We start from the raw sequence: 13,504 nt of genomic DNA on the forward strand, positions 1-13,504 counted from the left end.
TTGACAGACTGCAAAGGTATTACATGCGAGTGAAATTGAACAATGTGTTTCAAGATGGTGAATGAAAAACTGATTTTCCTCATGTTGCATGCACGCTCTATACCATGCTCTCTTTTTCCCCAAAACATTTTCAGAGTACAAGGAACTAAACTGAGTCATTGTAAATAATCCGTCGGTCCGCAATTTTGCAGTAAAACTTTTAAAATGTTCATAGTTTAGGAGAGGAGTGGTGGTAAAATCGCAAACATACATTTTGCAATAAATGTAAAGCTTTTGAGTTGCAATTTTTAGTTACAAGATAACTTATAGGATTGGTGTCATACTGTATTTGAGAAAAAATTGTCACCATGTTTAAAGATGGTGGACAACAGACTGATTTAACATGCCTTGTGAGAGCTTGAAGTTATGCCGATATTTGAGGTTACATTTTTCATAGATTAAGAAAACCAAGTCTCTGCTACGTTAGGACATTAGTTGAGCTTGAATTTTTTAATAAAAACTCTGTAATATAGTGTGTGGTTTAGGTGGGGGAAAGTCACCAATTTTAAGACCACGATATCTGTAGCAAATTTAGAGTTTTTAAGCTCAAATTCATGTCGCAAATAGGTACACCCAGGGAATGATTTTATTTTGCATTTGCATTTGTTGAAAGCATTTCAAGATGGTGGATGAAAAATTGATTTTTCATATTCTGAGGTAGCTCCAAATTCTAATACCAGTTTCAAATATCTGCCTAAACTACATTTTTGGACATTAAGAAAAGAGACTTCAATTTTTTTTAACAATATAGTGCATAAGTATGTTGGGATCCAAATGGGGCCACTAATGTTTTGTCCATGGGAACTGTTAGTTTCATAGCAACCATATATTTGGAGGATGGAAACGGTATTCCATTTGGATGAAATCAGTCAAGACAAATATGTCAGCCTTACAATTTTGGCATGATTAATACACGGAGGAGATATTTAAACTTAAAACACCCACAATAATAATGGGAAAACAAACTGGATTGAAGCAGATTTAAAAAAGTGTGTGCAGCTACCATATGTTGTATAGTAGGTTAACGTAAAGTTCCCCGTGCATGTAGCACCGTGCCATGAAGGCACATTCAGGGGATGTGGAGGTAGGGCCCAACATATTCTTGATCTCGGCCATTTTGAAGGTGATATGGCGAGTTCCAGTGCTGCTTTATGCAGGGACAAACAAGATCGGAAAAATTCCAACCTTAGATCACCCACCCCAAGATTCGAACCCGGGTCTTCTGCATGGCAGTCAGCCAGCCTGTCTACTTTTTTTTACATTTGCAATAAAAGTAATACCCCCAAGCAGTAGTATCCCCCTTGTTCTCTATATTTTCTCAATTTTCTCTGTATTATAATTGGGACAAACTCAAACATCCACGTCCGAACCAGGATTCGAACCTGGGATCCACGGCATTGCAGCATGCAGTACTAACCACTCCGCCATGGAGATTGACTAAACCACCACAGCTATCAAGTATTATAGTATTGCAAATGCGCAACACTGGGAACTGATTATAGATCTATTAACTGTTACGCCATCCAGCAAGAGTAGAATCAAACTATTGGTCAAATTTTGAAGAACATAGTATTTTAGATAATTTAATCATTTGTCCCGCACTGTGGCTATGCGGTAATGCTTTGGGCTCTGGCTATGGGACGTGTGCAGGTTCGAGTCTCCTGAGATTTTGGCCTGTGAATGAGACTGGTGAACACTCTGAGATTTTGGCCTGTGAATGAGACTGGTGAACACTCACCATCATGATTAAATTGGGGAGATACAAATGAGTAGCGTAACCCCATCATAAAAACCTACGACGAGTGGGGGTTCGTCGTGCCGATCACACATCACCCCATAACTGGTTGTATGATCTCCCACCTTTAGAGTAGGATTAGGTGGGAGTGCGGCCGGCAGTCTGTAGGTAGGCCTGGATCCTCAATGGTCTGTTGCGGTACGGCTTATGTATGTTTTTAGTTTAATCATTTCAAGGTGCGAGACCTTGATCGTCAATTCTTAACTATGTTAACAGAAAATATTAAATAGTTTTTGATTCAGTGAACTAAAACAATACAAATTGAATGTTCCAATATATTACCGTCAAGAAAAAATGTATTTCATTTTTAAAATATATATATATTGTGACACCGGGAAAGATTTCCAAATCTTTAGCCCAGAGGATGGTAAGTGGAAGTAACGTGTTAAGACTAAAGGATGTTAGACGACTTGAAAATCAACCAGGTGCCGCAAATTATAGGTTCTGTCCATTAAACACATTCAACTCGCAATTACTGAGCAATATGTCAAAGACAAAATAAAATAAAAAAAGGGGAGGAAACAAAGCTTTGAATTGCAACTTCCACTTAAAAAAAAACAAAAAAACCCTACTATTTGAGGAAGCCAGCAAAAAGGTAAACACAGTTCAAGCAAGAATTAAAACTAATTCTTGTTTAGTTCCGTTCACTCATTACTTAAAAAAACATGAAAATCAATTCAACACTCTTACATGCTAATTACACTTTTGTGTATTATAAGGGATGCAAAGGCTATACAGGGTGAGACATAAGTCTCCACACAGATGTTGAAAACGGTGATTAATGTTTATTTTTCCTTTTCAGGCAGGTGAACCAATGAAAGAGAGATGCCACTAACGAAGGAAGAATGGATTGAGATCATTCTGTTGGCTGGGAGTGGTACCACGCGTCATGTAGCACATACATTCAACGAACATACAAACAATCGAATCAACCTTTTTACAAATAACTGATTCATAGATTCATATTACATTCTCCCGTGCGTGAATACAAATTCATTTACAACTATCCACGTTTAGATAAATTTATTTGGGTGTACACATAAGTAAAATGCCTTTGGGTTTTTTGACTTTTCATTTCTACAAAATAATCTGACTAGATTTCAACATTATCCTACCTAAAGACTCGGTTTTTAGAATTTATGTTTCTTAACCTTAATTCTACGTTAACAAGAAGTTATTTTTAATGCTACCAGGATGTATGGAATGTGAAGCATAAATTATTTAAGGACAAAAGGTTAGATATATTCTTGCTGTGTAAGTAGTAGAGTATATTGCTCTCTTTAATTTTTTAGTAACTTTTGATTGCGTTTTCTCTAAACAATCTTTCCTCGAAGATCAATTTTGATTGGCGATTGGTATGTCTCTACTAAACTGTAACAATGAGCAATTAAACGTCGCAATTATCCAATAAGTTCAAGCTATTGTCGGGACGCGCTAGCAAGCGGCGTGGGACCACCCACTCTGGTAGCTACGCTCTGTTGCCGGATTGACCTACTTCAGGATTCTCGCGAGCCCACAGAAACATGAGGAAGGCTGAACTACTGCAGCTCCTTATGTTACACAAACCCCAGTTCCCCATATATCGAATAGACAAGCTTGCAGAAGAAGCGGGACATACGGTGGTCCGTCTCCCACCTTATCATTGTATGTACAATGCAATCGAACTTATTTGGGCACAGGTCAAAGGGCTGGTAGCACAGAGGAACACTTCGCCACCTTTTACACCGTCTAAAATTTTGCAATTGACAGAACAAGCTATCGGGGATGTGACAGCAGATAGGTGGCGTTCGGCTACAGAACACACAAGGAAGATTATTTCCGAAGCATGGGAAAAGGAGGGAGTTGAAGAGCAGCAAATGGAGGATTTTGTAATTTGACTTGGGCGGGAAGACAGCATTGACAGTAGTAGCTCAGATGAAGATGTTCCTTTACTAACCAACAATGAAGATGATCTTGGGATAGCGCCACTGCAATGGTAGCCAGTAAGCAAAAACAACTGATTCTTTAACTACTATTTCTGTTCTTTCATTCATTTTTTATGTTTTTACATACAAAGCATTAATAACACATGTACCAAATGTATCATTAATGTTAAGGAAATCGAGCAATTGCCAAGCGTTTCGTTGTAATTTATTGAACTCTGTATTGCCAGAGCCTGTATTCTCATATAGCTCCCAAATTATCTCACTTCACACACCCACATGTGCCTCCCCGATGGCACAGTGGTAGGGTAAGTGTTGTCGCCTTGTAATCAAGTAGTCCTGGGTTTGATACCCTGTCGAGGCACATAGTGGTTCGGATCCCACTTCCAACTGTAGGTCCATTTCAGATTAGCCGTAGTGTGCATAAAGTGGACTTTAAAACACCAACTCAATCAATCAATTCACACACAATTGATTTGTTCTTGATAAATTCTTCTCCGTAATACTCAGTTCTGTAAAATTCTGTTTTGGAGGTGAATTTTTGTAGGTTCCTCAAAATATAATTTAAAAACGTGTTAACGAAACGAAGTTGTACGTAATTTGTTTATACGTAATTTGCCCTAATTTTCAAGAAATACATTTCATTTGTACGTTCTGAAGCTTCAACAATCGCGGCGTGACAAAGAACGCAAAGAGAGGCGGCATGAAATCAAACGAGAACGATTTGCCACAGTGTTGTTCATAACACAAGACGCATTTTCTTTTGTTGATAATTGTGATACGATACAACATAAATAAAAAGATGCCGGTAGCTGATGCTTTCAATGTACCTTAATAAAAACACAACAAAGGTTCTTTCAGTGAAGGTTTTTGGTTGCTGTGTAGAGCAGGAAGATAAAATGTTTCATGCTGGCCAGAATGCCCGAGCTTGCCAACAGCTGACTAGAATGTCCGTGTGTTTGTGCGAACGTGGCAACGTAGAAATCCCCCAGCCACATGGCAGCCAACGAGGAGACAGAATTTGGTCACGTTCTGCCGTTCTGATTGCACGCCGCTTCTTATCGCGTCCGTACAGTAGTGGCATGCACAATTTTTAAGGTTGACAGAAGGACAAATTTTGAACATTATTTTTGACTTGGCAGTTATGAAAAAGTTCGATTTGTAGGAACGTCAATTTTTTATCGCATTTTTCGATAGTTAATAATTAATGTTCTTGTTGATCGTACAAAAATAATGTTCGTCAGAAAAGACAGAGTTCATGCGTGAACCAATCATTAAAGCTCTTCACTAATCACTGATTTGAAGTTCAAATCACAAGCGTACATACTTGAAGTATTTCACTTTGATACACATAATCCAACTAGGATACAAGTTACCATAATCCAATGTATGTTGTACCAATGTATGTTGTACGAAGTTTTTAAGAAAGCACATGCCTGCCTACGAAATGCATATGGGACCCTATAGCATATCTAGGACATGGAAATGCCTCGTGCTTAACGGTCTTGGTCATGTATGCCACATCGGCCTGTACGATCGTGAATTGCGATGTTAATTGTAACTGCGTCTGATGCCAAGTGAATACCGAATTTTCTTGCTGCAGAAGCTAACAATTGAAATACCAAAATTTGCCGCAAGAGGGCAGCAGGTATCAAACAGTATCAGCAGCACCTGCCCTCTCATGGTGAAAGCAAGAACCATGTCTATTTATGTGAGAGGCTTCACTTACTGATGTAACGAAATGTATATGTTGTAATGTAGTGCATTTCATTACAACATTTATAAACATAACCTGGAAAAAAAAAGTTTTGTCTGGGTTTTATCTGGAAAAAAACAAAAACACCCGGGTTGATTTTCAAAAAAACCTGGCCAAAAAGCCAACCCTGCTACCATGCGAGAGACCCGGGACCGATCCCCGGCCAGGTAGAACCTGTATTTTTTCCACCTGTTCACGTGGCTCCGGCACCCACCCAACATTGTATAACGTGGGTACCTGGAGGAAACTCGGGGGGTAAAGGTGGCCAGGGGCATGTTGCTGATCACATCACCCCACCTTTGGCCATGATCAAGAAAGTGTGGGGCCCTAACTCCACACCCCCTATACGCCTTCATGGCGTCGTGCAAAGCACAGGGGAGCACTTTAACTTTTTTTTTACTAATGATAAATAAACAGGAATTGTTACAGATGCATGCATGAAATGAATGAAAAACACTACCTTGTTTTTAAAAGCAGAAGCAAAGTTAGCAACTGCTGGTTTGTTAACCTCTGGCGTCTGTGGTTGTTTCTTGTCGACAGGGGTTGTGGAGTTGTTAACAATGCCTGAAAGTACATAAGAGTTACATGCAATTACAATCATCAATAGCTATATAATATTATACATTAACAAGGGGCTAAGCACAACAAGAGAGAAAAATTTGCATCTTTCATGCAGATGTCCATAAACTTACAAGAATCATCTCAGAATGAAAATACGAGAAGGATCAAATTCTAACTAAATACAGTGGAACCTTAATTTTACGTTTTTCATAGGACCAAGCTGAAAAAAACTTAAAATGTGAAAAAAAAAATAGAGGAAAATTTCTTAACACTTTGCTACGTGGGGACCGTCAAGATTAAATGTATAATGCAGAAAAATGTAAAATCGAGGTTTCACTGTATTTGTTATTTAATGTTAGTTTCCTATCGTTTTAGGCCAATCACAATGAAGGGGATGAATAATCAATAAATAAATGAAAGAACAGACATAATGAAGAATGTTTTGGCTGATATTGAATCCAGAACCCACACACCATTTGGCAAGTATGTAGAATAATAGACTTCACCATCGAAGGTTCCATGTTCAAGTCTGATTGAGTGTTCTTTGTGAGTGGCCTGTCATCAGTATCATCATTCATCCTCAATGTTGTGATTAACCTGAAGAGGGAGAAAAGCAACATGCAATAAGAAAAATACTATCACTCAAAATACTTCTCCACTAAGGTAACTAATGTTCTATTTCAAAAAGGAAACAAATGCCAACACATATTAACTTGCCAATATTGAATGCATGAGTTTTGTGAACAGCAAGATACACCAACTGGGAATTAACAATTATTGTTAGAGGCATGTATAGTTTGTTTTGACGGAAACACAAAATGCAAATTACCAAACAGTAATTCGTTGTTAATTTTTTCAAAAAGGTGTGAGGTTCATTTTGTCTACCATGATTTGTCATGAAATTATGAGAAATTAAGTGCTAAATGCAAAATAAACAAACACTACTGTAGAGTTTATTTACCGACGTGACACTTTCTGAATTATCCTGTGAATTATGCAAATCACAGAAAATTGATTAATTCTGCTGTAAATATTTGAGAAGCAAAAATGGACTACCTTAGACAAGAATAAACTTAATTCTCGGATAACCATAAATGTGCTATTAGAAGATAAATGTTTATTTTGTGAAATAAGTGTAGTTTTTAAATCAAATTTAGGGTTATATTCACCATTTTAACACCAAAATGCCATTTTATATATAGATTTCAATCCTGAAATCCCCCAAATTTTTTGTACCGAAATGTTTATCTTTTATTTACCATAAATATGTAGCTCTAGTTATGGTGCTTATTGCTTAGTTCCAGAAGAGGTTAAACTTGCAATCACTGGCTGAGGTTGTACTGATATCCGAGCTACAGTTCACCAATTTTCATTCACAATTAACATTTTGATGTTGAACTCACCTTCATTCACTACTTTAGCGACAGGAGTCGTAACAGGTGGCAAGCTTGGCTTCTCTTCCTTCTTAGTTTGTGGCGCAACTGGTACAGTTGCAGGAGGAGCAGGACTAGGGCCAGGAGGAGGCACGCCATTGGTTGAGGTGATGACAGAAGAAGTCTGCTGAGATTTCGGAGATGCCTGGGCTGGCTCAGGTTTCGCAGGAGGAACTACAGGTGGAACGGAATGCGGTTGCTGAGGCAAGGAAGGCGGATTAGGTGCCTGCACCGTGACAACACTTGTTGGTATGGCTGCAGGTATTGTTGTTGCTATTGCTGGAGGTTGTGATGCTGGTGGTGATGGTGCTGGAACAGCTGAGCTAACTGGAGTCTTGATGTCTGCACTGGCAATCACCGTTGGCGCTGGTGCTGCCACTTGCGACACAGGCTCCTTTTTTACAATTACATTTGTTGCAGCCTCTACAATAATAAGATATATCATTAGCAATTAATTAATATAGGTAAAAAGCACTTATGCATTCACACCGTGTTTACTCTTGAGATTAATTCCAATTAGAAATACAGTGGAATCTTGATTTTACATTCTTCAAGGCACCAAGTTAAAAAAAAAAATTGCGGGGAAATGTAAAATCGAGGAAAATTTTATATCATTTTGCTATATTGGGACCATCAAGATGAATGTATAATGCGGGAAAATGTAAAATATGAGTACGTAAAAATCATGGTTTCACTGTACTTACATATGTATGCTTACTCGAGTTGTGTGCTCTAAAACAATATTCTCACAAAAAGAACAAATTGCATTAATCAAAATTCAAGTTGCATATGCAAAAAATAAGTGTCACAGAGAACTTGTGCAAGCTTGTGGTGATGAGGCACTTCAATATCCAACAATGGTTAAGTGGTCCAGCATACTGATTCGCCAAGACTGCAAAAGTTCCAACAAGCACTCAGCAACATTAAAGTGATGCTCCTTGTTACCTATGATTACGAAGTAGTTTTCCTTCGTTACACACTACCGAAGAGAGTTACCATTACAGTAGCTTTCTGGAGAATTGCCTTCATGCAGCTATTCATTGGAAACTACCAATGCTTCTACTGAGACATCTGATTGCGCTCCACCACAACTCAAGGTGCCATGTTGCAAATTCTGTGGGGTAACTTTTTGAGCGGTGGGATTGGAGAGTGCTAAAGCAACCCCCTATACCAGTGATTCCCAAAGTGTGCACCGTGACACCCTGGGGTGCAATGGCTGGATTACAGAGGTACCGTGAAATGTTCCAATATTTTCAGTGAAATGACAGGATGGCTACTCAAGGACCATGATAAAATTCAAGTATAATTCCCGGTTTCAAGGTGAATTTTCCAAAAATTCAAGGCTACAAGCACATGTTTTCTCTATTTCACCTTACGTATTGCTGCCTCTCAACATCCACACATAAGCACACACAAATATAGTAACAATATAAAGGGTCTGTGTGATTCCAATGTAACCAAAAATTCTAATTTAATTTAATTAAATGGTATATTTAAAACATTTAATTTGAGATCCGTAGATTACATTTGCCATTTCACATACTCAGACTCGAAATACATCTACAAACACAAGTCACAAATGTTACAGTATATATTCTAATCTGCGAGAAATTGTTAATTGTGTAAGAATTTCAAACTCAAATCTGCCCAATCATGTTCAAGATATCTTATCTTGCAATAATCTTCGGTCTGTCAGATTGCTCTACAAAGGACACTAACAAAGTAAACAGATCGAGAGATTTCTGTTTTATTTTTCACACAGTATTATTTTCCTTCCTCGATTAAAATATAAACTAAACTGTGAAAAACTCGCCTCAGGGCATTTATAAATATGTATAAACTCAATGGGATTTGGATTAATAAAAGTTGCAATTTTTCACGTCTATGGAGAAAAATTCAAGCATAATTCCTGTAGCCAATAATTCACGCCAAATTCCCAGTGAGTAGCCACCCTGAATGATATTGTTCCAAATGTGTGCTCATTTAGTACTTTTTGCACACAAAATATTTACGAATTTAAAATATGTGTTTAGTTAACTTCAGGCAAGCAAACTAACATCACTAACTGAGCGTTGCAAGTGTTAGGTAGACCTACATCTGACTTGGGTGCCATGGAAATGTCTTGAAACACTAAGGCCGCTATACTATAGTCTGGACATGAGTTCTTGTGACTATGACTTGTTTTGGAAGCTACAAAATCCTCAGCGAGGATGTCGCTTCAAGACCATCAATAATATAATGCAGGTCAGGGATATACGGAAAAACAATTTTTCCACCGGAATGAAAAAATTGCCAGAAATTTGTAAACATGTGCTATACTCGGCTGGAGACTACTACAAAGGAATAAGGTAACCTTGAACTCCACAATTATATAAGTAAACAGTTATGAGCATGTAATTACTTTTCTAAAAAAATGATCCTGATACGTGCATATACTATTTTACAAATTATACATTTTTGCTACTTGACAGTCGTTTGTAAAATCAAATTATCAATGAACTTAAACTTTTACTTGTTCATGAGTATGTAATATTACAATATCATATAATAAAAGCAACATTCTAACTTAAAATGACAACACGATTACTGAGTACTCCTACCATTGCAACATCACAAATGCATCCTGGGGAGGAAGATATAAGAAATAAGACACCTGCAGCAAGACATATTAACATATGCAAAACTGCATTTTAGAAAACTTTGGCCAAAAACTTACCATTTTCACTGATTACTGTTTTTGAAACTGGGACGACTGGAGGCTTTTTAACGGGTGCTGCTGTTGCTGTGGCCGAAGGTCTTGCAGGCTGAGGAGGAAGGGCATGGCTGGCAACTGGAGGGGTCTTCATTGCAGCTGAAAAAAGTAACAGATTGAGTTTGCTGCCCTTACTGCTACGTTTTAACAAATAAATTGTGAATAAAATTGAATTATATGGCATTAGGCATAACTGTGCTCTAGCTGCAATTTCACACAACTCTTTTCAGTAAGTTGTTATTGTGAATACTTTCCGATAGCAATGTACAGATATGAGATACTTAGTGATACTAAACCTGATATAAAATGACACAACAGAAACTAAATGTATATGCTTTATTCTTAGGGTTTCATAATAGGAAAATAAATTACCTATTCAGAAATTTATATTGAAAAACAATATACAAGAGGGCTATGATTTTAAATAATAATATTCGTAAGGAAATAAGAAATAGGAGAATTATGAAAACCTAAAGTAATATCACATTGGTAAAAATATTTGATGTACCTTTATTTAACAGCCAATTAATCAACACCCTCCATACTTTTCAACTTGCAACACTTGGTTTTAGTTTATTCTTAATTTCTATCTGGTCATCAAATTAGAATTAGCAGATACTTTCTTTTAAAAATATGAATTACATGTGATATTATTAATGTACAGACATAAGTGCACTGCAACTAGTCACAGGAAATTTATTTTATCTGATTTCATATTTTCAGCTTATCTACTCTTAAAAAACAGTGAAACTACACAGAAAACACACATGTTGTCTATTAATTCTTTTCAGTATTAAAGCTGAACTACAATAACTAGCGAAGTATTAACTTAATTTTGTATGTGGCTTCTGTGTGTATATATAATTTGTAGATACACATGTTGATTACTAAATTACTGATTCATTAAGTCTATAAACATACTGCAATTTAGTGCAAAATTCTGCCACTGTGTCTCTACCTTTGAAAAGTAAATATTTACACAAGACATTTCTCTTTCAAAGCAAAACCTACTGCAGTCGTCTGGTAAAAACATTTGCAATTTTATATTGGATCAGTAGAATGTTGTTATCAGTATCTACACAAACTACATATTGGTCCATATTGACATAGACTTCCACAACCATTTCACAACTTTGTTAAATTAAAATTGAAAGAGAAAACTATCAATAGATCACAATAGATGTATTCACCTTGTTCTGCAGGTTGCTGGATACGTATGGTATTTGCATCAGATGTTATGACCTTTTTTGCTTCTGGAGCTGCAGGAACCTGTGGCTGGGGCTTGACTTTTGGCTGTGACTTTGGAACTATCTGACCAGCAGTTGTCATTGTCAATGTTGGAACTGGGCCTCTTTGTGGTGGCAATACTCTCTTCTGCAACATGAAATGTCAAGGTCTAAATAAACTGTGATTCGCAAGGAACAAAATAAAAGTCAATGTTAAAACATCAATAGCAACTGATTAATAACAATGAATGTTATACCAATTGCTAAGCATGTGGTGCTGCTGTTTCTGTTTTCCTTTGGTCATCCTTAGTCAATTATCACATGGCAAAACTCAATAAAACAGGTTTGAAAATTAATAAATTCTTACCTTTCACATATTTTCTGCAATAGTTTATTTATTTCTGAGTACAAACAAGTTTGCATTGTATGTAATTGTTCCTCCAAGTATTACTTAGCATTATATCTGTATCTTACAGAAACCACCAACCAATACAATACAATAAAAATATATCATTCAAAAGAGTAGTCAAGTATTCTGATGCTTACTTTTACAGTGTTTAATTTTCTATAACTTACATTCATTCCTGTAACAGTGCATCTTTGGTGCAAATATGTGTATTTACAAAATGTTAATTGATTTGTGTAATTGTCACATTTTTTATTTTAGATGCATCGCTGATGATGAACATGGAAGAACAAGTGTTTGCAGTAACATGCAAGATAAAAGGCTTGAAATGTGAGACATTTAGACAATTTTGTGAGAAAAGTTAAGAAAGGTCCAACAGACAAAGCTACTTTCAAGTTGTTAATTAAATTTCAGAAAATTGGACCTCTGTGCTACAGCAGAACAGGATGCCCAAGAAAATCTGAGGAAATAATTGAATTGGTTTGAGAAGCATTTGAACAGAATCCACAATTATCAACTCGTAGGACATCTAATGAGTTGAAATTCCACGTGCATCAATCCACAGAATCTGCAACTTATTGCTTTGAGCTCTATAGGGACACTGATGATAGCCACATTTTAAAAAAAATAATAATATCTTAAGCCTGTTTTACGTGATTCCAATCATTTTTTTAAATATATAATGACTTTTGACTATCTCTCTGTTTTATCATTCATTTACTTGTATTGTGTTTCTTTTATTATTATTTCTGGTTCCGACTAGAAAACACTATGTGGAAATTTTGTTGGGGATGGGCCTCCTTATATTGCAGTGGCTAAAAATGTTGCCTTGTAATCAAAGGGTGATGCATTAAATTCCCAGTGGAAGCAGAATGCAGTAGTTCAAATCCTACAGTAAACTGTATTTTCAGCTCTGGTTAGTATATTTGAGCATAAAGTTGACATAAAAGAAATTTTGCCAACCTCTGTAAATTTTGTTTTAATTTTTTACAAATCCAAATGTGAGCTGCTCCTTCTGTAGTATCTATTTTTTTCATTTTTTTAAAGGCCCATATTGGAACAGTATCTTGACAGTTTAAGCATTACTAAAAAACTAAACTTTGGTTGTGCAATAACTTATAGGGGGTTGGGCCAAGGCCTGCCAAGTGGAACTACATTGTGTCTTACTGCGGCTGTTTTCTAGCTTTTGAGAATGAAGTATGTTACTATTCCTTGCAACTAACTCATCAGTTGTTCTCAAAGTTCTGGTTCAACATTAAAATTTTGGAGGTCCCAATAGGGATTGAACTTAGGATCTCTCACACCAAAGATGAGTGTGTGTGTTAACCAAGCTACATTGGAACTGTCTGAATTACTTATAACAATATAATGTTGAGTTTTTTGAGAATCTATTGTAAATACTATAATCCTGTTTGAAGCAATTCCAGATCTGAGCTGGGAGCCACATCTCAATGGTTCAGATCCTACTAAAAACAGTGCATATATCCTGAATAGCTCATGTGAATAAAGTGGATTTTAAAACAATCATTTGAAAAATATTCATCCTGCATTTCCTTTTAGGATACTCTCTGTTTTCTAAGCTTGTTCTTACCACCTTCTGAGATATTGCTTTAT

The 13,504-nt window shown here is 36.6% G+C and overlaps 1 protein-coding gene across 5 annotated transcripts in view; it reads right to left on the reverse strand.

Annotated features, from left to right (window-relative positions):
- The window catches only part of LOC145998897 (bromodomain-containing protein 3-like), a 165,140-nt gene that overhangs the window by 9,696 nt on the left and 141,940 nt on the right, over positions 1-13,504 (reverse strand). For all 5 annotated transcript variants that reach the window (XM_083135628.1, XM_083135627.1, XM_083135631.1 and 2 more), the window contains 4 exons: positions 11,449-11,632; positions 10,223-10,357; positions 7,477-7,929; positions 5,973-6,076 (listed from right to left, as the gene is read on the reverse strand). In XM_083135628.1, the coding sequence (XP_082991754.1) occupies positions 5,973-6,076; positions 7,477-7,929; positions 10,223-10,357; positions 11,449-11,632 (876 nt within the window). The remainder of the gene's footprint in view (positions 1-5,972; positions 6,077-7,476; positions 7,930-10,222; positions 10,358-11,448; positions 11,633-13,504) is intronic.

The sequence above is a fragment of the Lepisma saccharinum genome, chromosome 14, assembly GCF_977018435.1.
Source record: "Lepisma saccharinum chromosome 14, izLepSacc3.1, whole genome shotgun sequence".
Taxonomy (NCBI): domain Eukaryota; kingdom Metazoa; phylum Arthropoda; class Insecta; order Zygentoma; family Lepismatidae; genus Lepisma; species Lepisma saccharinum.